Raw genomic sequence first — 23237 nt, forward strand, 5'->3', positions numbered from 1 at the left:
CAAGCAGGAGAATTTTTAACAATCCTAAGCTGCAATCCTACCCACACTTACCCAGGAATAAATCTCATTTACTATCATTGTTAAAAGCATATACAGAGTAGCCTGTTAAAAGTACAGGTCTGTAACATTTCCCCAAATGTAGTCACATACCATAGTAGCATCAAGTCTGATATATTAAAAATAAAATGTTGAAATGAATGGGGACCCACTTGAAATTGGTTCGTGACCCACCTAGTGGGTCCCAACCCACAGTTTGAGAAACACTGAATTAGACAAGTGTGCAGAGACTACAATTCTCTTATGAGAGATACTGATTCTTCTGTTTTTACCATTTTGCATTATCCATTGTGATTTTGCTAGTCTTGGGGAGGGACAAGATGTTATGGAAACCACTGAAGCTCCATTCTCACTCATTGGAAATTTCATGGAGTCAGTTGCTGTCAATTGCCCACATACTTCCAACCACTTCATCACAACTACAAGGGTTGGAAATGTGTTCTTTTAAAAAACTAAATATGAAAAATACCCAGGAAGCTGATATTTACTCTGCCTTTTTACAGAATGGCATATAGAGAATCCTAGACTTATACAGGAGACAGTTCCAGAAGCCTGTATCCTAGTGACTTATGCCTCATCTCTTCCCCTTTTGGATTTAGTTTGCTCACAAAGCTCATTATAGATATTTCACCAGTCAAATCATAAAGTCCAGGCAGGTGTTGCCATGTGAGTCCTGGATAAGAAAAGCAACAGGCTGGGGTACTACAATGCATGTGATTGTCAAAGTGCAACCCCATCACCAACTGTGGAATTTCTTGTGTGTTGTAAATGCAGAATTGAATAAGAACACTAGAAAATGAGATCAAAGATTTTGTTTATAAGGATCTCTATCAAAATGCAGAAGGCCATTCATAATAAAATTGAAACATTTTCTATACATTAGATAATACACAAAATCGCTCACTCTAAAAATATATTAAGTAATGATGTCTGGTGTCACTATTCATAGGCCTTGTGCTAACATTTCCAAATTGACTTGTTCAGTGTTAGTGTACATTCTGTAGCACTGTTTGCAACCAAAAGAAGCCAGTTCTGATTTTCCATTTTGTTTTTCTACCAGTGTTCATAATTGCCAGTGTGCAAACACACATTGCTGAATGCGTGTGCAGGGGGAAATATCACAGCAGAAGCTACTGTTAACATCCCCTTATCTCCTTGCATATAAAAACTATAAGTGGTTTTATGTAAGTCCTCCAAACATCAAAAATATTTTTGCCTTAGAAACATATAAAATGTAGCTACCTCATAATTTCAGAGAAGTATCAAAAATAAACACTGTCATTTCAGCATGGCCTATTCAAATCCATTATTAAAGAAAATAACACATTTATGAATCCTATACATTTCCAAAAAGACATAGAAAATATATTAAATCCAAGTCGGAGCTTACATTTATTATTATTTTTGAAAGAACGCACCATCCCACATGTATTTCCATAGTATAATTTAACCTCTCTCTATTCCTAAGTCTTCATGACAGGACAGAGGGCTACAATTGTTGCAGGACCACTGGAATGCAATTAGCATAATAAATCTTCAGGAGCTTTAAAAAATTACCAAGCAAGCTGCCATACAGAAAACTCAGTGGGAGGCAACAAAATGGATCTGGCATTGGTTGAGGGGACAGTGCTTAACCTCAGTTCTGCCAGTTAACTCTTGTCCCTGGAATCCTCAATCACTAAATCCAAATGTAGGGAGCTCTAGCAGCGGCAAGGGAATATAATTCAGATATAGTCCCTTCCCCAGCTAGCCTGTATGACAGTCCTGATAGTGTGGGCCAATTTAAATCTCACAAACTAAATTCTTACATGGGGATCAGTGAAAAGCTCTTTTACAACACCTGAAAGTTGTTACTGCATGCAGCCTCTCCATGTTGACTTTTGTGGTGGGCAATGCACACTTAAGATGCAATCCTAAACACTTTCCTGGGAGTAAGCCTCATGGAATACAATGAGACTTATTTCCAAGTATTCATGTATAGGACTGTTTGCGCGCGCAAGCTCTCTCTCTCTCTCTCTCTAGAGAGAGAGCGCGAGCACAAGGCTTTCAAAATGTTATGATCAGCAAATGGTGTGTCATTCCATGGAAATGCTTCTTGGCAGTCTCTACAGTCAACTGTAATACCAAACTAAGGAGTTGCAGACCTACCATAGAAGTCTATGGGGCAAACACCCTGGGTGAGAGTGTCTAGGATCCCACACAGAAGCCTCTTTGAGGATCCCGATGGAGTTGGAAACAGTGCTTCTGGTTTTTCTGGAAGTACAGTTTACAGCATTGTGGAACCTCAGAGAGGCTTCCCTGATGCGGGCTTAGATTGTGTGAGCCTCAAGTGAGGGGGGGGGTGAATTTGCACATGGGGGGCAACATTGCAGATCTTTGCCACGGGGCTGGGGAGTAACTAAGCTCTAAAAGATTCAATTCCAAGGACTAGTACTAGTTGAGCAGAAGTGCTGAAGCTAATGCATCCATTTTTATCCCACTGCAAAAATGATTTGGTTGTACTGTACAGTCAAGGTGAAGGATGTGGTTAACAGCCTGCTCAGTAGTTAGATTTTGTTGCGTTCTCCCCACAGAATAGAAGTAACAGCAAGGGGAAAGTGCTGGCAAAGATCAAGGCACAGCAACATCAGACCAATGTAAATATACAAGTAGTCACATTAAATAACTTCTAAGATTGAACTCTGTTTTACAGATCTTCATTCTGTTAGAATCAGTGCTTGAGAAGCTCTAGGGAATGGCTAGGAATGTGGTAGCATCAATGTTCCATAGCGACAACAATTAACAAACAATGAAGATCTCCTGATCCCACTACAGATACTAAAAGTAAAATAGTGCCTGGGGTGGGACAACAGATGATTCCTGGTCCCTAGCAAAATCCTTACCCATCTTGAATTGATACACTCAAAGCAGTATCAATGACCAAAGAATCACTGGACTCCCACTTAAAAAATAATACTTTAAATGTGGACATACTTAAAAAAAAAAAATCCTTACCAAAATGCAACACCCCCCCCCCCCAGCAAAAGCAATTCCATAGCAAAGTCTCTTTGTTCACAATGGCACTGCTGGAGAGCTGTTTTTGAAAAGTACTGCTTCTTGCTATCTGCCTCCTGTGGCGTCTTCTTTCACAAACAACAAGAGCACAAGCCTCTTATTGTGCAATGTCATAGTAGAAGCTGCGTAGCCTTTTCTCCACTTCAGAAAACATTGGCCGATCATCAACACTGCAGGAAAAAGAAAAATGCTTTTGCAGGTAATTGCAGTTTTTTCCCTTTGTTATTAAACAGCTGGTTACTTTCTAGTTCAGACTGAGAGGCAGTTTCTAATGTTTAATACCTATTGAACCCCAGCGTTTACTGAGAAGTGCATTCAGGTTTCCAGGAGTCACTGAACAACCCTTCTGGTGCAGGTCAAGTGGCAGAGGGGGCAGTTCAGGGGAGGATTGGGGCAGAGATCAGGACAAACTGGGACAGTTTGGGGAGTGAAGGGGGTGGATCTTGGAGACAGCAGTGGACACTAACTCCTTTTCCCAACCTGGACCCACCCCTTGAGACTCTTCAGCATAGGCCTGAAGAAACATATTGGCAACGAGGTGGCCGAACAGGGGTACAACTAAACAATATGTTTACTTACTTCTCCCAGGCCATCCGGTTGCCATCCCCACCACAGGATGCAGCATAGGCTCCAGTGGTGCAGCTGCATTACGTGGGCTGGTGGGGAATGGACTGGGGAATAGGACTGGGGCATAAATTGTGTTTTAGAATATGCTTAACTGGTAATTCAACAATTGCAATTTAGCTGTGGACTGAGGTTATATGAAGCTGAGTAATAGTCATCTCCAAAAACCTGATTTTATATCCCATGTTTGCATTCAAACTTTAATCACAATGGTTTTTTGTGGCTCATAAAAATATCCTTCATACAATTAAGTATCATTAAAACCAAAGAGTGCAGGAATAAAATTGTAAATAAACCCATCTGTGTTTCTTTTATCAGAAGATATATAAATACTCACTTATATGTCCAGCACAACTTCATTAGCTCATACATATCAGGTGGACAAGATGCTGGAGATTCCATTCGCTCTCCTCTTTCAATCATCTGAGCAACCTCCCCTCCTTTCATGCCCTGCAACAGAGTAGCAAGTCTGTTATAGACTCAGAAAACTATCAGGATGATGGCTGGGGCCTTCTGACTGAAATAGGAACATCACAATTTCTGGCTTATTTGTGTGTGTGTTCCCACCCCAGCTGATGTACTAAACAGTTGTAGAGTGCTTCTATCAAGGATTCAACTTTCTCTAAAGTAGAATACAGTTCTAAGCACATACTTTAGAATTAGGAAAGGGAAATTCAATGAACAAGAACAAAGCTACTTACTTTATATGGTTTTTGGCCATAGGAAAAAGCTTCCCACATCAGCACACCAAAGCTCCAAACATCACTCTTGCTGGAAAATTTGAAGAAATTCATGCATTCTGGAGCATACCACTTGACTGGCCATTTTCCATAATGTTCTGCCTACAACAATCCCCAACACAAAAGACATCAATATAAGCCATATAAGAAACAGACAGGAAGCAATTTTTCTTTAGTATATGTTAATGGTATTTTTGCTTAGAGAAGCAATATGGGTTTTTTTCACTGACAGCAGTGATTTTCAACCACTGTACTGTCGCACATTGGTATGCCATGGGGGTTTGGGGGGAATGTCATATTAATAGGGCCATTGGGGGATGTAAGCCCTAATGGTGTGCCTTGTCCATTGCCAAAAAACTGATGGTGTGCTTTGACAATTTTAGCACCTTGCCAGTGTGCCACAAATTGAAAAAGATTGAAAATTGCTGGCTTAGAGGGACAGTCTTTGCATCTCCTGGCAACTACTACAAGGTGATGGAGGGGGAAATTTCCCAGTACAGTACAGATAATTACATTATCAAACTAGGGACAACTACCATGGGTGCCAGGTTTTATTACCCAGGGAAGAGTAGTATATCGATCTGCAAATAAAATAAAACCTACTACCATTCTTTGAGCAAGTGCAACTTAGCCGTACTGGCTAGCCCCAACTCCATGCCTCACTCAGCAACCAGCAGTAATGAATGTTATGTTTTTTAAATGGTTAAACTGCTTTTAACTATTTTCAGAATGTGTACATACTGTATACCATGAAGCTGCTTCAAGTAGCATCTGTGGAACTCTGATTTCTAACCACAATGTGGTCATGCTGCACTTGACCTAATAATTTTGGAAAGAGCTATTCTCAGCTTCAAATTCCAAATTCTTCTAATTTACAGATGTCATCATGTTTAGATAAAACGGAGGTACAGAGAAATTATAAAGACATCTGATAAGAAATCTGAGTCAAAACATTTCACAGCATGAAATATTACCTTGTAATAATCGTTAGAGCCAAGAGCTTTTGAAAGTCCGAAGTCACTGATTTTGGCATAATGCTGTGTAACCAGAAGCACATTTCTTGCAGCTAAGTCTCTGTGCACAAAGTTATTTTCCTCCAAGTATTTCATTCCCATTGAAACTTGATGAACAAGTTCTATTATATTCTTTTCTGTAACATCTCTGAAAAACATCAGCCGTACATTTTCATTCCTCATTATGTGTCTATACTACAAAATCTTGACTTCACTGAGAGTAGAGAAATTCCATCTCCTGCAGTAACCAAGTGGTAAACAACTGATTTTGTACATAAGTTTCCTAACTTACTTTGCTTTGACAGCACATCTTCTATGTACTCATTCTGGAGATTGTGCTATCATGACATTTTGCTAAAGTTCCATTAACTATGTAAGTCATCCTAATAGGTAGCAGCTAGCTCATAAGATTCTCACGACCTAAGCACCAGATAGGGAAAGGTTCACTGTATCATGAACAACTTGATAATAAACACATGCCTAAAAGTTGGCACAAGCAGAAGTGAAAGTGGGCTATGGCAGTGGTGCTCGAACTTTTCTGACTCACACCTCCCTTGATCCTTGTAGCCATTGGCCACGGCTCCCCATTACAACACCTCACCTCAGTTATCCCCAAAATGGGGATGAAGATGTTATAATTATATGCTAGAAACAAGGCTGCCAGCACTCTGAGGCTGCAATCCTAACCACACTTACCTGAGAGTAAGCCCCATTGAACAGAATAGGACTTACTTCTGAGTAGACCTGGTTAGGATTGTGCCCTGAGTTTGTTAGCAGCACACCTGGAGGGTTTTGGAAAGGGAGGGGGGAAGTGATGAATTTGCAGGAGGGGAAGACTTTGTTTTGTGTGTATCTGCTAATTGCAAACTGACGCAAACTGAGACCTAGAGACTGTTTGGCTGGAATCCTAACCCCACTTTCCTGGGAGTAAGTCCCATTGAACACAATAGAACTTACTTCTGAGTAGACCTAGCTAGGATTGTGCCTTTTGTCTTACAATAGCAGCCAAAAGAGTCCCCCCCCCCAAAGGAGGCAGGAGGAAAAAGGGGAATGGCTAAAAAGGAATGGGGATTTTTATTTTTAAACAATTTTTGGAGACAAAGCCATCAAGAGTGGCTTTTTTTATTTTTTGAAGGGGGAGGAAAAAGAGAAAGGTGAGGATCCTGGGTTAAGCTGACTCAGAGCCCAAGCCTATGTAGGTCTACTCAGAAGTAAGCCCCATTTGAGTCAATGGGGCTTACTCCCAGGAAAGTGTAGATTGGATTGCAGCCACACCCAGCAAGATTACAACTCACCCCAAAGTAGTTGGGGGCTGCTCACAACATACACCCAACATGCAGATGCCACCCCTGTTCCCCCCAGGCAAGACGGAGGAATGCAGGCTGGGGCATTTGGACACCCCCCACTAGGAGCAGGCTGGCTCCTTCCTTCCCAAGCAGCCTTGACCAATCCCAGGATGCCCAGGGCGAGGGGCACACTGGGAAATGTAGTCCTTGAGGCAAAGTTGCACATGGAGAGAGCTCCATGATGAGATGCGGCACCTCTCCCTGCCTGCCCAGCCAGCCTTCTCTCCCACCTCCCCCCACCATGTTTCACACTGCCCCACCCACCTTGTTCTCAGCCTCAGAAAAGCAGCAAGTCAGGAGGCAGCATGTGCAGAGCAGCCTCTCTCCCTGAGATGCCTGGCGACGCCCCTGGAGGCTAGCCACGCCTCACTAGGGAGGCAGGACACACAGATTGAATACTTCAGGGCTATGGGAGAAATTTCCTCAGAAATTTCAACTGAAGAGAATGTTAGATCTTTGCTCAGGCATAGCCAGAGGCATAGCAAACAATTGGTTCGAGGAAAGTTGCAAGCAGCTGAGTCAGCTGAATTACACTGCACCTGTGCTTGCCACACCCTAATTAACTGGGCAAACTCTGATTGGGTGCTTAGCCCACTTAAGCCTCACTAGGCAACTCCACCAGTGCAGTAGGTGTAAACTGTAAAGCTGCCACCAGAGACTTTGACTGACAATTACTGTATAGGAACTTGGACTGACTGACTGTGATTTGTGGATACTGACTGGGAGAAGGTAACTCTGGACTGCTATATTCTATGTGTATGACCTGGACTGCTTTGACTACTCTGTGTGTAACTCCTTGCTCAAAATACAACTGCTGTTCAAAGACTCTGCTGTGTCTGCTCCTCGGTATGCACCCTGCTCTACAACAAGACACACCCAGGTTTCTACCTAACAATGTTTTCATATATCATATACACCAACACTAGAAATATGTAGAGTTCATTTTAGTGATTAATTTATATTCCATCAGTTATGTTTATTCAAAAAATACCATAAATGATCAAAGGCCAACTTACCTGTGTTTTATCAAGTATTTATTCAAGGGGCCAAGTTCAGCCATTTCCATTACCAACATCCAAGACTCAGCTTCACATATACCAATCATTCGGACAATGTATGGGTTATCTAGTTGTTGCATTACATTTGCTTCTCTCAGCAGTTCATCCTTTAGAGCGGGATCATTATTTTCATTCTTGAGAATTTTCACAGCCACCGTCTTTTTACCCCTACCAAGACATTTCCAAGAAATGTAATTCTATGTTGGGCCTCTGACATATGTACAGCCTAATCACTAGATGTGACTAAGGTTGCAATCCTAACCACACTTTCCTGAAAGTAAGCCCCATTGAACAAAATAGGACTTACTGCTGAGTAGACCTGGTTAGGATTGTGCCCTAAGTGTGACACCTCAGAGAAGTGGAAGACATGGCTTAAGAATACTGCAGATACTCGCCTATAAGTCGACCCCACAGATAAGCCGAGGGCAGGTTTTGAGCCAACAATTATGGAATTTTCTATGACCCTCGGATAAGTCAGGGGTTAAACTTAGGGGGGTGTCTGACTATAGTTTTGTCTGATTTTACCTAAGGCCAGATCCTGAAAAAATAACCTACCACTAATTGTTACCTAAGAACTATAGTCTCTAATTTATTAAAAACATAGTAAAAGATCAAAAGATACATTTTTATTCTTTTTTAAATTCTGGTCTTCACCACCTTTTTGTAAACACTATCAGAGTAAGTGCACTGTAAATTACATACCAGTAAAACAGTGGTTCCCAACCTGGTATTCATGTACTCCCAGGGACACTCAACAGGACCTTTAGGGGTACTTGAAAAAGAATGGAATAAGGCAGAAAAAGGCAGGTCATGCTCCAGAATGCCTTGCAGGGCAGGAATGCCTTGCAAGGACCAGCAAGACAGGAAGGGAGGTAGCTAGTTGGCTGTGAAAGCCCCACCAATAGCTAGTTTTTAGACATCAATTCATCTATGAACCAGCACAGTAAAAAAGCTGAAACATAATATGGAAAGTGATCAATCACCCAGAATTTCTCAGCACACTTCTGGTGCAAAACAGTGCAAAGGCAGAGTCTTCTGTTCATCAAACAGATTAAAAGAGAAAATATGTGATGAATACATGAAGTCTGGGCTTTCATATGGAGGAGATGAAGGCCTGTATTATTGATTACAAACATTTTGCTAATATGAAGGGTACAATTTATGGAAATGGGCTGCCAAGGGATATGCAAGTGAAAAAGGTTGGGAACCACTGCAGGAGATCCATGAATCAAATCCACCTTTAAGGTGGACATGAGGAGAACCATGAATCAAAGACAACTTTAAGGTGTCTGGTGTGTTAAGCCAGAAGCTCTACATACAACATACAACCCATAACACATAACTGAGAGTGTGCAATTCAATTCACAGCAGAGAGATGAGATATTTGCAACCCTTTTTACTCAGAAGTAGACCCACTGCTTTCCATGGGTGTTATTCTTAAGTCATGGTGCACTGAATTGTAGCCTGGGAAGGAGGATCCCATCCTGGTGTTTCAAAAAAACAGACCTGCTTTGCAAGCATTTGCAAAGCAGAACCAGGCTGCAGCAGGAGAATAAAAGGTTAACTTTGGCTGGAATGTCCCTGGAAAGTAACTATAGCAACTAAGTCAGTGCCTGCCTGAGCTGAGCAACAGCTCAGTTGAGAAAGGAAACTGTTCAGAGTTGAAAAGCTCTGGCCTCTGATTGACCAGAGATAAGGCAAAGTGATAATTGGAGCTTGATTACTTGGCAAAAATTTCATGTGATGTATCCAATCCGACAAAACTTCCCAGAATAAGCTTTACTGGGCCAGAAATAGCCTTTGTGTCATTAACCATTCAGAGAAAGGGAAAGATATAGACAAAAACTTCACTCCAAATTGGACAGGCTACTGGCAAGGCATCAGATTAAATGTAAGAGAGGAAAAGTTATTTTTCTCTTTTTCTTTCCGAATCTGTTTTATCACAGATTCATCCTCATTTAGAAGCAAAATTGATAGCCATTTCTTTGTTCTGTAACAAGAATATTTTTTTACATTTCTTAATTGAGTAAATGCACTTAACACATTGATATAAATTTAAAATGAAAAGAAATTAAATGATAAAACAATATTCAAATTTTAAAAACCTATCCTTTTTTTAGACTGTGCTGCAAAACATAAGCACATTGCATTCAAAAAGAATACATATATGTATACCCTTTCCACAAAATATGTAATCAGTCCATCTCAGGAAATTAGTTGAAAATTACATATTTCACACTAATGTCAAGATTGCTTAACAAACTAATACAGGCATGGTGAAAAGGATGAGGCTATTTTGTGGGATTTTTCATGAGATGGGAGAGGGAGTAACAAAAGTTGAAATAGCATAGCATGGAGATCTCTTACTGTGAAGTCCAACAACCCAGGGAATTCTCTGAAGGACCTTCCCAACTGGGTTTAGAATGGGAGGCCCTCATTTTGGTGCCACTCACAGCATAAAAAAAAGACAAGATGGACATTATAGCTGTTTTATCTCCAGGTTCCCAGTTTGGGTAGGGGTTGAAAGCAGTCAGGAGAAAAGCCCAGAACTTACACTCATCCCACCTCTATCAGGGTAGAAAGCTGGGAATTTTTTTTTTTTTTTTTTTTTGCTGCTTCCAGTATCTGGCAGAGTGCTTGTTCACCCCCAACAAGCCTTCTGGGGTTACAGGTGGGGAGGAGAAAAGGAGACCAGAATTTATTATTATTATTATTATTATTAGAAAAATTTATATCCTGCCTTTCTGCAGTGCATCTACTGCTGTGACTGGTGATCAGGGAATGCTGAAAGAGATAGTCCATAACCCAACTCCCCCCCATCCAACTGTTCCCCATAATATGTTTTGCTCTCTGCAGTGGTTTCACTATGGTTTCGGTCACCTGGTGCAGGACCCCAGTGTTTCATTCCATGATGGACCTCCTCCCATGCACTGGGTGGGGCAATGCTCTAGGTGGTAGATGAGGTGATGTACCATTGCCCCACCCCTGCTCGTTTCTTTTGATATAACATTTGAAAGAATAGATTTATTTCAACACAGTCTGTTTCATTGCATTCTGCATGGAATTATGCATTTTATATATAATTCAAATAATACCATCATGTGTTTTATATATATATATATATATATATATATATATATATATATATATATATATATATATATATATATATAACACATGATGGTATTATTTGAAAATACCAAGATTTAAAATTTTTTGGCCAGAAGTGGTGTCACCCCCCCCCCCGCTGCGCACCATCTGGTACAGCCCGCACCCCCCTAGCAATGCCACTGGCTCTCTGTTCCCTGGGCTATGAAAGAGATTGGGGGGAGGACCTCAGGGTGAAGAAGGGCTTGAGAAAAACCCTGCTTTACTGGCCATGAGACAGGGCCAGTGTGAAGGATGGAACAGCCATTGCCCCTTATAGGATGTATTAAAATTGGAGACTGCCTGTAGTTTCAGGGAGGAGGAACTGCCCATTGATTTGGACTGCCTGCCAGAAAGCATGAAAAACAGTTCAGACAGCAGCATTTCTAAACTCATATCCGGTGCAGAGTAGTGGATAAACTATTGGACCAGGAAAAACTGGATTCATATCCTTTGCTCAGTCATGAAACTTACATGACTTACATGAAACTTACATGACTGAGCAAAGGATTTACAGCATGACTTTGGAGCACTCACCACCTTCCAGCTTAACCTACCTCACAGGGTTTTGGTGAGGATAAAAGGAGAGGAAGAAGGCATATACACTGCCCTGAACTTCTTGGCGGTACATACATGTGATAAAAAGTAAACTTACTTTTTCATTTCATATGTGCCTTTTCTGACAGTGCCAAAATTACCAGAGCCGAGTTCGAGATCTTCTAGAGTCAGCAAATTTCTGTCAAGTGTGACATTTTTAGCTTTCACCTCTTCCGGGTCAGCATAAGGACTTTCATAGACTTCTGTGTCCATGGGTAAGGCTTCCCTTTGATCACCTATACATCGAACAGCAGGACATACTTACTGCACATCCTTCTGCAATCTGATTGTATTTCTATGTTCATGTTAGCTGACCTGGCCTTCAAACAAGAACAGTCAAATTTTGGATCTGTTTATCTCTTCCTATCTCCACATGGAGATGCACCTCAGAAGTTCACTTTGAAATCCAGTTGAACTTCTGAACACATTCCAAGAGACTGTCAACTCAAGCCAATCTGAACCATCAGTTCAATCTCCCTCACAGGTCCAAATTATAGCAGAGTGCCAGGAAATCTTAAGAATAAGACAAGGAATGCAGAATGGTCTTAACAAATGGTAGCATTAAATGCCGAGGTTCTTTCTTTTGTATGGCCACAGACAGACTGCCATTCACTCCTTAGGTTACAATCCTATGCACACTTACCTGGGAGTAAGACTTATTTTTGAATCGACATGCATAGCATCAGGCTTTTAGAATAAGCCAAAGGGTAAGAAGGATTCTGAAATTGACTATTTGTCTCTGATTAACTTAGGTCATTCTAAATACTGGCCTGAATTAATGAATAGCTTAATTACAAACAGCACGAACGTTCTCACAAAATCAACCACTTACAAAAGTTTGGATGAAAATAAATCTTTTCAAGTAACAAAAACACTTGCAGATGGTCAAACTTTTGTGGAAACATTTGTGTTCATCTTGATTTTGCTCACAAGCATTCTACTCACAGGATAGTTTAATACCGTACCTTCCTCTGGTAGAATGCTTATAACAACTCTGTTGTTCAGTGCTAGCAATGGCACATGATTTTCTGCTGATACTTGGGGCATGGTTTTTGGGCTTTTACTGCTGTATAAATGTTGGCATGTTAATGGTTTCAATATGTTTTTATCACATCATCATTTATTGTAGTTGCATTATGTTGTTAATTACCTTGGGCACATTTTTACTTGAAAGGTTTGATACAAATGTTTTAAACAAACAATTAATCTCCAGTGGCAGACGTACCCAGCCCTGCACCGAGGGCAAAAGTCTGTGATGCCGCCTTCCCCACTGACTGCAGTGAAACGGAGCCTTGTGTGACTCCAGGACCAACCAGGGAAGCATTCTGAGGTTTCCCTGCAGTCTTTAACTATACTTCCAGAAAACCAGAAGTACAGTTTCCGACTACGTCAGGAGCCTCAGTGAGGCTTCCTGCGCAGACTCAGCGCCCGGGGCATTTGCCCTGTTCACAAAGAGCTAGGTCTGCTGCTGCTAATCTCTTCCACTATTTAGCAAAGCTCTTCCCTCTCCTCCTTGAATAGTGCAATCCTATGTGTGCTACTCAAAAATGTCCCACTTTTCAATGGGACTTTACTCCCATGTAAGTGTATATACGATTGAAGCCTAAGGATGCAATCTTATACATGTTTCCATGGACGTACGTCCCACTGAACTTCATGGGTCTTGCTTCTGAGTAGACATGCATAAGATTGTGCTGTAAGTCTCTCTTTAAGATTAATTTTTCAATCAGTGCTTTTTCCAGCAATCTGCCAAACTCATTTTAATGGCAATTAAGTTGCACTGTTATCTAATTTCCTCTTATAAGTGATGCTAATGAGCAATCTCACCCTAGAGCTCACTATCAATTTTCTATCTTCTAACCCCTTCTGATTGTCTATGTTTGTACAGTGACTGGCACATCATTAGTTAATTAGTAAACAATAAACAACACAACATAAGCAGCAATGAATGGCTAGGTATTTTAAATGTCAATGAAAATGTGTTTCATGTACAATTGTGATTATATAATGGATGTGGTCGAGGCAGCTCTTAACATCCTAGCAAGCTTTTAACTGAGAGAAATGTAATGTCTTTTTTTCTATTCACATTATATTAAGTGTTCATTTTGCTCTGTACTTGAGGCCTAGATTTAGTAATTTTCCATAATATAAATTTTTAAAAGCAGTCAAAAAGGTTAAATTGATCCAATCAAGTACTGCTTAGCTCACACTCAACACCACAGCAGTTCACAATTAAGAATTTGTCACATCCTCAGTTGGACTTCTAAAGGCCAGACATCACTCTGTGGTTTGCATCTTTAAAAGGACACAGAATCCAGTGGAAAAAAAAAACTGATTTTCAGGTTCACCATCTATCATTATGGAATAATCAGTGGGTCTTGAATGGCTACTTGGAAGGGCAATACTTGAGCCAGCTTTTTGACCAGACTTGACTAAGGTCGCAATCCTAATCCTAATCCTAATCCATTTCCCAGCACCGACATGCATTCTCTTACTGTGAGCAGGCCTCCATGAGTGCCAACCAACTGCAGGATGCAGCACACATCCCATTGGCACAGCTATGCCAGTGCTGGAAAGTTGGTTAGGATGTGGGCCTAAATCATACATCTGAACTCTTTCACAGCAATTCTTATATTGAGTCTTACAGAGCAATCCTACACATTTTTCATGAAGCTCAATGGGGCTTACTTTCAGTAAAGTGTGTACTGGATTACAGCCTTATACAGCGATCACATAGTAATCTGGTAGATTTGATTTTGACACCAATATTATAGTTCTGCTGTTGTTGGCGATTATCCTAGATCTACTTACATCTCCTTTCTGCCAGATTTGACCAAAATCAAGAAACCTTTGACTTTCCTAATAATTACATCAGGTCCCTACTTTTATTTATTTATTTATTTATACAGGTATTTATATACCGCCTTTCTTTGGTCGTCAGATTTCTCCTCAGACTTTAATCCAAGGCGGTTTACATAGGCAGGCTGTTCTAAACTCCCATAGGGATTTTTACAATTGAATAGTTCTAGTATTTCATAGAACTCCTCCTCCTCCTATTTTGATGGGTTAGGTACAGTATCCAGCATGAAGGAAAATGAGACTTGAACCTACAGTGAAAAAGACAAATGCTTTGACTGCTATGTCCTGGGGTAATAAGACAAATAGCTAGGAACAGTGTCTTTGTCACCATAGTTTGATAACAAATTATTATCAGAAGTGAAATGATGTCACTGCTTACCTCTCTTTGGCCGAGATGGAACATAAGGGTTAGATGGAACTGCAGAATCATCACTTGGGCCAGGAGGCAAAGGTGGCTGGAGCATACAAATAGATAGTTTAAGAAAAAAATGTTCAGGGGGAGATTAAGAATAGCATCATATGACATAAAGGAAGCAGTAAAAAGATATAAGCAAAGATGAAAAAGCACAAGAAAAGGAGCAAAGCTTGTCTAAATCTTCAGGTTATTTCTTGAGTAATTATGCCAGAAAAAGCATTTGTATGCTGCTGAAGCCAAGAGGATTTTGCAAATACCTTCAGAGTATTTCTTTAGAAAGGAACTAATTAATGGCTTTGTGATCAAATTAAAACTTTCAAGAAATGTTTATCTTATTTCAAAATACTGTATCCACTCAAACTTTTCCTTCTCAAAATAGTCTCTGAATCCCATGCACACCTTTAAAAGGAAACCTATTTGAATTCAATGAGGCTGACTTCTGAGTTAACATGCATAGGACTACACTGTAAGCTATAATTGTTTTCAGTTGATTATACTTTTAAAAAGCATTCCAATCCATCACTGTAATCTAGAAAATCATCACTGCAATACAAAAGCAGCATGAACATATAACCAAGTCTCTTCAGTTTAATTGTGTATAATGAAATGTGACTGGGTCTGATCTGAATTCTTTAGAAGATATCACACAGCTCTCAAGAGCAACTTACTCCTGAATCCAATTCTTTGATTTTCAAATTTGTAGGTGGTAATGTTCATCCATTAGAAGAAAAATTCACAATCCGAAGTCAGGCAATTTATTTAGGAGCAATGAAAAGTAAAGTAGAAAATGATGAATGTTCAAATTCTAGAGAAGTCTGTTAGGGCAATGGTAAGTAAAACAGCACACACACTCCTTTTTTCTGCCTTGCCCTGTACCGTTCCACCTCATCTTTTTTCATTTGCCTGTCAAAGAATCTCTCACTATAATAGCAGACTCAGAATCTGAGAGTCAACCAAACTGTAGCCAAAACAACCCACAAAAAAGTGATAAAAAATATTCAGGAACTTATTGAATATTAGCTTGCAGAAGTTATAAACTTTTAAAACAAACCTGCAAAGATGACAAAAATGTTTTGCAACTTGGGAATTCTAAAGTTTAGAAGAGAGTCTGGATTCCTAATAAGGCTTCATGAACATTAAGTAAGGCTTGGAACATTGAGTTCCTGCCCACAAAAGGCAAGTCCAGGATGGAGAGGGACAAGGACTTTTATTTTCTTTGTAAGTACTATTTCCAGATGCACTAGAAAACTGATTGTGTGAAGGGGGTAAGTGATAAACGCAAGAGCCAGATAGATTGGAAACATGATGAGTGTTGCGGTCTAACAGAGTGAACCAGCATATGCCTTTAGTTTGAAGTAAGCCTCATGGAGTTCAGTATGATTTACTCTCAGGGACATGTACAAAAGAATCTGGGAAAGCTGGAGACAGAGAGAGAGAGACAGAAGGTTCCCACCAAGCCTAATAGTTTGATCTGGGGCATATTTACTCTGAAGTAAGCCCCATAGATTTCAGTAGGACTTCAGGAAGATGTAGAAGAAAAGTTGAGAAGGCTGGGGTATGAGTAAGAGATAAGACTCGCATCCACTCCCTGTAATGGGATCTAGGGAATGTTTATTTCACAGTAAACATGTGGAACTCACTCCAAGAGAGATTTACATACAGCAACATTTTGTGAGACTTCTCTTGTTCTGAAGAATTCAAAAACTCTTTGGTTTCTTTTTACTTGTCATTTCAGGCATTGCCTGGCCTTGTACTGTGGGTTTCAATTCTTTGAGACTTAAACCATCCTCAATGGAGACACAGTGGAATAAAGCCCTTCTTGCCATTAGGTCTATGTGTTGTCAGAGTTATCCTGGTTCACCCCCCTCCCCGACCTTGCTTATCTCAGCATGTAAGCTAGCCCCGTCTACCCTGCCAGCAAGCCACCTGCCTAACCCAAAGGAAAAACCATTATAGGAGAAGAAACATCAAACACCCAGCCCAAAATGCAAGTTTGGGGTAGGTGAAAGAACTGTCAACCAACAGCCAATCAGGTTAACAGCAAAAAATTCCTACCTGGTTCACAAAAGAGCAACCAGGGTTGCTCATAGGGTGGGCGGCTGGGGCTATACATAGGATGGGCTGGTGGGACTTGAAAAGCAGTGCTGACTAAAGCTGGGTAGTCAAAATGGCCCCAGCAACAGCTGCGCCATGTCACCAACTCAGTCAAGCAGGCTGTCCTAATTTTCCCACCTCTGTCCATGCACAGTGGGGGTGTGTGTGTGTGCAAATGGCAATGGAGCTCTAAGTGCCTCACCATAATTCTAGATAATCAGTGGAACATTAGATATTCTGAAGCAGGAGGCCTATAAGGAATTATGGATACATTCATCTCCTCTATGGCATGAGACTGCTGCATTTTGGTGCTAAATGAGTAGATTCCTGGTAACACAGCCTTGGCCCTCAGCAATCTAGTGCTACAGAGCTAGCAATTTAGACCAGTTTAGACTAGGATTTTTACCTTCCCCCTTTCTATCTTGTATGGGACAGTGGTGGGTGATGGAAGTTGAAGGATTAGTGCCTCACAATACATATCCCTGACCTTATTTTCACCCTGCTCATTCTGAGATATTTAAAGCTGTGTGGGGCTTTACCACTTTGTATTTGAATGTGGTTGTGATTAGAAAGTTGCTTTTTGTCCATGATAAATCTTTTTCCTCCTGTTGCCCATACACTTTAGTTTCAGAGGTATAGAATTCCTAATATTATCCTGGATGGAGAAGGGAACTGAGGGTCAGGCCCCCCCCCCCGAACTTACACTTTACATACACTTTAGTTTCAGAGGTATAGAATTCCTAATATTATCCTGGATGGAGAAGGGAACTGAGGGTCAGGCCCCCCCCCCCCCGAACTTACACTTTACATACACTTTAGTTTCAGAGGTATAGAATTACTAATATTATCCTGGATGGAGAAGGGAATTGGGGGTCAGGCCCCCCGGAACTTAATTCTTCCCCCAGATACTATAAGTAGCTAACTGCTTAGACAGGTCAATTCACCCTTCACCTAATGCAAGGGTGCCCAAACCCCGGCCCTGGGGCCACTTGCGGCCCTCGAGGCCTCTCAATGCGGCCCTCAGGGAGCCCCCAGTCTCCAATGAGCCTCTGGCCCTCCTGAGATTTGTTGGAGCCCGCACTGGCCCTACACAACTGCTCTCAGAGCGAGGGTGACTGTTCAACCTCTCGTGTGAGCTGTGGGATGAGGGCTCCCTCCACTGCTTGCTGTTTCACATCTGTGATGCAGCAGCGGCAGCAAAGGAAAGGCCAACCTTGCTTTGTGCAAGGCCTTTTATAGGCCTTGAGCTATCACAAGACCTTCATTCATTCATATAAGTTCATCTTTAATATATTCATTTATGTAAACATGTAAATTTATTCAAATTCAAATTCAAATCCCCCCCCCCCGGTCCCTGATACAGTGTCAAAGAGCTGATGTGGCCCTCCTGCCAAAAACTTTGGACACCCCTGACCTAATGCATGCTTTTATTGCACTGTTTGATAAGCGTAGATCTCCAGTTTGTAGAGCTTTTTTCGATACTTTTCCATAACAAGAATTTCCTGCTGTTTTCAAACAGAGACCATAGAAATGGGCTACATCAGTTAAATCCTTGCATTTTAGACAAGTGTTGGTTGTTATGTAACAGAGTTTGTTTTTCTTCTCATAAAAGTTGCAAAGGATTTCAGGGGAAATGACACACTCACATTTTTGGACAAAATGAAGTTTACTCTTGAAGCCACTAAATGAATAAAATATGAATCCACACCAAAAAGTTCCAATTTACAAAAAAAAACGGGGAAAAAAGAAAAAATTCTGAATAGAAATGGTTCCTTTGGCACTCAGCCCATGTCTGACAAGAATGGAAATCCTTGCTCACAGTACCACAAGGTGATACAGTCCTTGGAAGCCATGCTAGAGCCTTATTCTCTGCTTGGACTAATTTCACATAACAGCTACTTACACCGACTTGGATCCAGACTCTTATGAGTTTATGAAAGGAATCTTTCTGGTCCCTTTCTCCCCAAGGTAAGTATAATTCTGAGGGTGTGGGACTAATGATGCGGAGGGAAGGCTTTCCAGAAATTGGGTGGAGGCACCTCTCTCAAGCAAAGTTTCACACAAGCAGCATGAGAATTGATGGGAATTCTCCCTTACAGCCGCCTTTTGCCACATTGCATGCCATTTTCAAGGCTACACAGGGGAGGAAGGGCAAGAAAAATCCTTTGCAAGAGCATTGTTCTATTTGCACAAGTGTGGATTCAACCCTTTCTCACTTTGTAGTAAACAGGTCCAAAAACCACAAGGTAAGAACAAAACCTTTGTTGTAGTAGAGGTCTGCCCTGACCACATCGACAAGCTTCAGTGCTTATTGAGAACAGGATATTACCCTGGAAAAAAAGTACTGAACTGCTTTATACTTCTAACACAATATATAAGTTTTAGTAAAAGATTAAAAATGAAAGCAAATATAATGTTGCTTAAAATATAAGTTGAGAGAACAAAAATATGCTTTAGCAATGTATTTTGATGAAGAAATCCACATGTCTGAAAATGTGCCCCTTATTTGCCTTAAGACGCACAAGTAGGACATCATCAGAAAGAATAAGTAACTCCTGGAATTATTTCAGTGTTCAGACACACTGCTGCATGTTTCTGCATTGTGACTGGTAGAGAAATCAAATAACAATCACCACATAGATCTCTCTCACACACACACCCCAAGAGCCCAGTAGATTCCCTGGTATCTATGGATCCGGTATCTGCAGATTTGACTCACCGTGGATGCCGGGGATACCAGGGAAAGCCACTTCCAGTTTGCTTGCCCAAATGTGTACAGGAGAATTAGCAGCAAGGTATCAAACCATGGAAAAGAATTACTGATCAGCTGAATGAAGTTAAGCCCTTCCACACATTTACAGATGAGCAAACTGGAAGTGACTTTCCAAAGCCCTTTCTGGAAAGGACCCACCACGGATAATGAGGTTGCACCTGTACAAGTTTCCAGCATTTTACTTGTTCCAAATCAGCCATATGCACTGAAATATGGTTCTCATATTTATCAGCTGGTATAATACTGGAAGCTATTCCAAAAAAAACCTGAGTGTGGGAAGTAGAAGAAACAGGTAGAATAGCTCTCTTAGGAAGAAGGGGTGGCTCTCTTCTTTATTTTTCCTATTTCAAATAATGTGGTGTAAAATATACACCTCACATCAAAAAAACTTGACATTAAATCAAGCTAAACTTAAAAATTATGTTTAAGGCAAAGATTTTAGAATACATATGAATATAGGCAAACTGGATCCCTTTCTAACAATGCAGTGGTTCTCACACATTTAGCACCGGGACCCACTATTTAGAATGAGAATCTGTTAGGACCCACTGGAAGTGATATCATGACCGGAAGTGACATCATCAAGCGGGAAAATTTTTAACAATTCTAGGCTGCAAGCCTACCCAGACTTACCCAGGAATAAGTCCCATTTACTATCATTGTTAAAAGATTATACATAGTAGCTTGTTAAAAGTACAGGTCTGTAACATTTCCCCAAATGCAGTCACATCCCATGGTAGCATCAAGTCTATTAAAAATAAAATATTGAAATGAATGGGGACCCACCTGAAATTGTCTCATGACCCACCTAGTGGGTCCCGACCCACAGTATGAGAAACACTGTAACAATGTGTTACTAGTTTAACTTTCAGTTACCTTCTCTCTAACTGATCTTATAATTATTTGTGATGTGTATGCATTGCCACCTCTCAGTAACAAACAAAATGCATTCACTTTACTTTCACTAAATATTAGTCATGATTTAATTCAATGCACCAAGACTGGAAATAAAAGCTGAAGAAAGTTGCCAGATGTGCACAGGAGAATTAGCAGCAAGGCATCAAACCATGGAAAAGAATTAAAGGTCAGCTGAATTAGGTTAAAACCTTCCATGCATGTATTAATTTACAAAACACAGAATCCATGCACCTTCTTGTATCCCGGCTTTGGGAAAGTGTATGACTTGATCCTGGTGATAATTCCACCTGTTGACCAAGTCTAGAAACCATAAAGGATATCAAAAGGATCAATAAGTGTTTCAGAAAAATATGAAAGAATTTAATAGACACACACTTATTTTTTCAAGTTTCTACAACAATGGGTTCCAAATGAGAATGGAACCAAAAGAAAACGGGACTCTGAAGATCTTTGTATTTTTCTGCAGAACTTCTATGTAGAGGAAGGGGTCTTCCACCCATCAGAAGCCCATACCGTTCACAGAGGCAACAATGAGCAGCAACTGTCTGGGGGTCTAGGGTCATGAAAAAGGCCATCCTACCCCTGGAATCTGCCCCAAACTAGTGGAAAATCTGGTAGTGGCAACCATGGAGTTCATTTCACAGTGGCTTGCACCATATATATAAATATCTAATTTTAAAGAACAATGCAATGAACTTATCCTATTATGACTGGTGCAGGCACATTGCATTGTAGTTTAAAAAATATATATGGTGGCAGCCAAATGGCCATTGCCAGCAGCGGACCTCCCCAGCCCTGCATCTGGGGTAAAGGTCCGCGGTGGTGCCCCCCGTGGGCTATTGCCACAAAAATCCGCCCCCCCAACTCACCTGAGGCTCATGGAGCCTCACACGACCCAGGGGTGCATCAGGGAAACATCTCTGCGATTCCCCAACACTATAAACTGTGCTTCTGGAAAACTGGAAGTATAGTTTCCGCCCCCATCAGGAACCTCAGAGAGGCTTCTGTGGGGTCTAGTGTCTTGTGCCTCGGGCTTTTGCCACATCGGACCTTATGGTAGGTCCGAAACAGGCCACTGCAGGAATCTGTGAACATCATCTCATAGGAAAATAAATTCACCTATTTCACTGGCTGAGATTACAGAAGCCAGAAGTTGGGAGATCAGAACACTTCTGCATATTAGCTAATATTTAGGGTCTAAAGTTCAAACCTGCTTTAAATAACTCGTTATGATCAGAAAGTCTTTCTCCCTCGTTCTAGTTGCACTGTCTTTATAATCTCATCTTCAGAGAATCAACATGAACAGCAAAATGCATGTTGCTTTGGTCACAATTCAGATGCACTGATAGCACACGGTATTAGTTTGAAATGACTATTCCAGGTATAACTTGACCTACGCATTGCACTGCAATCTCTCTCATGCATACGCTCTTTCTGCATTTCAAGGGCATAAGGCAGTGGTCCTCAAACTGTGAGCCATGACTCTCCAGGGAACCATGGAAACCACGAAATTTTTGCAAAAAATATGCCACCCTATACAATGCATAGGATTAGTAGCCCTAATGGGAAGCCATGGCCAATGGCCCAAGGGAGCCACCAGTCAAAAATGTTTGGGAATCACTGGCAAAAGGAGTTTTGTCTACTTCCACGAAAATGACAGAGTGCATTTTTAAACAACATTTTTGGTTTCCAAGTGAGATTGCCATGTTGCCCAATTTAAAACCCACACGTGAGAAATACATCTTTATGATTATAAATTTAGCAAAAATTAAGACAGATGACCAGTGTTCTCTATAAAAGAGAAGCCACTGGATGGAGAAAACAATATGGGCAGGAGGTCTGGTCTAGAGGGTAGAGCCTCCATTTGCCTGAAGATTAACATCCACAAGGTCGGCAGTTCGAGGCCACCGGCACCGTGCGACCTTGAAGCAGCTGGCAAGCTGCAGCTGAGCTGTTCCATCTGCTCAGAGCGTGGGAGGATGGAGGCCAGAATGTGAAGTCAGATTGGAGCGTAACATCTTGAATGTGGTGGTTCTTGAAAGAGAGAACCTTCTTTCAATTTGTAAAAATCCCTGCGTGGATTTAATAAGCCTGCCTGTGTAAACCGCCTTGAATAAAGTCTTGAATAAAGACCAAGAAAGGCGGTATATAAATACTGTATATTATTATATTATTATTATATGATTTTTTTTCTGCTTATCTGAACGTTGAAACTGAATACATAGTTTCTGTTCATCACTAGAATGTAAAGCAAAGTAACACAAGACACTCTCAGTCCTAAGTAACCCATGCAAGCATGTGAATGGTTGTTTGATACCCGCTTATAAAGTAACTGCTTCAGAGAGCAAAAAAGGTGTCAAAATTGGTAGTTAAAGCTATGTTTCAAGCAAGCTTGTTTCATGTTTCATTCCATTCTCCTTCCTTGCCTCCAGTCCTTCTCAAAACTTTCACGTGTAACTGAATTTCTGTAAGAATGACAGCAATTACTGAGGAAGTAAATATATGGAGGCCCGACACACTTATCTTAATGACCTTGGTTTGA

At 40.9% G+C, this 23237-nt stretch overlaps 1 protein-coding gene across 1 annotated transcript in view; it reads right to left on the minus strand.

Moving 5' to 3' along the window:
• Positions 1-3077: 3077 nt before the first annotated feature.
• Positions 3078-23237, minus strand: part of SYK (spleen associated tyrosine kinase) — a 59782-nt gene continuing 39622 nt past the window's right edge. The window contains exons 7-14 of the mRNA XM_066615001.1: positions 20927-20995; positions 14875-14950; positions 11695-11872; positions 7851-8060; positions 5450-5636; positions 4437-4577; positions 4073-4185; positions 3078-3281 (exon numbers count right to left, since the gene is read on the minus strand). Coding sequence (XP_066471098.1) covers positions 3209-3281; positions 4073-4185; positions 4437-4577; positions 5450-5636; positions 7851-8060; positions 11695-11872; positions 14875-14950; positions 20927-20995 — 1047 coding nt within the window. The 3' untranslated portion in view covers positions 3078-3208. The remainder of the gene's footprint in view (positions 3282-4072; positions 4186-4436; positions 4578-5449; positions 5637-7850; positions 8061-11694; positions 11873-14874; positions 14951-20926; positions 20996-23237) is intronic.

Source organism: Tiliqua scincoides, chromosome 2, assembly GCF_035046505.1.
Source record: "Tiliqua scincoides isolate rTilSci1 chromosome 2, rTilSci1.hap2, whole genome shotgun sequence".
Lineage (NCBI taxonomy): Eukaryota > Metazoa > Chordata > Lepidosauria > Squamata > Scincidae > Tiliqua > Tiliqua scincoides.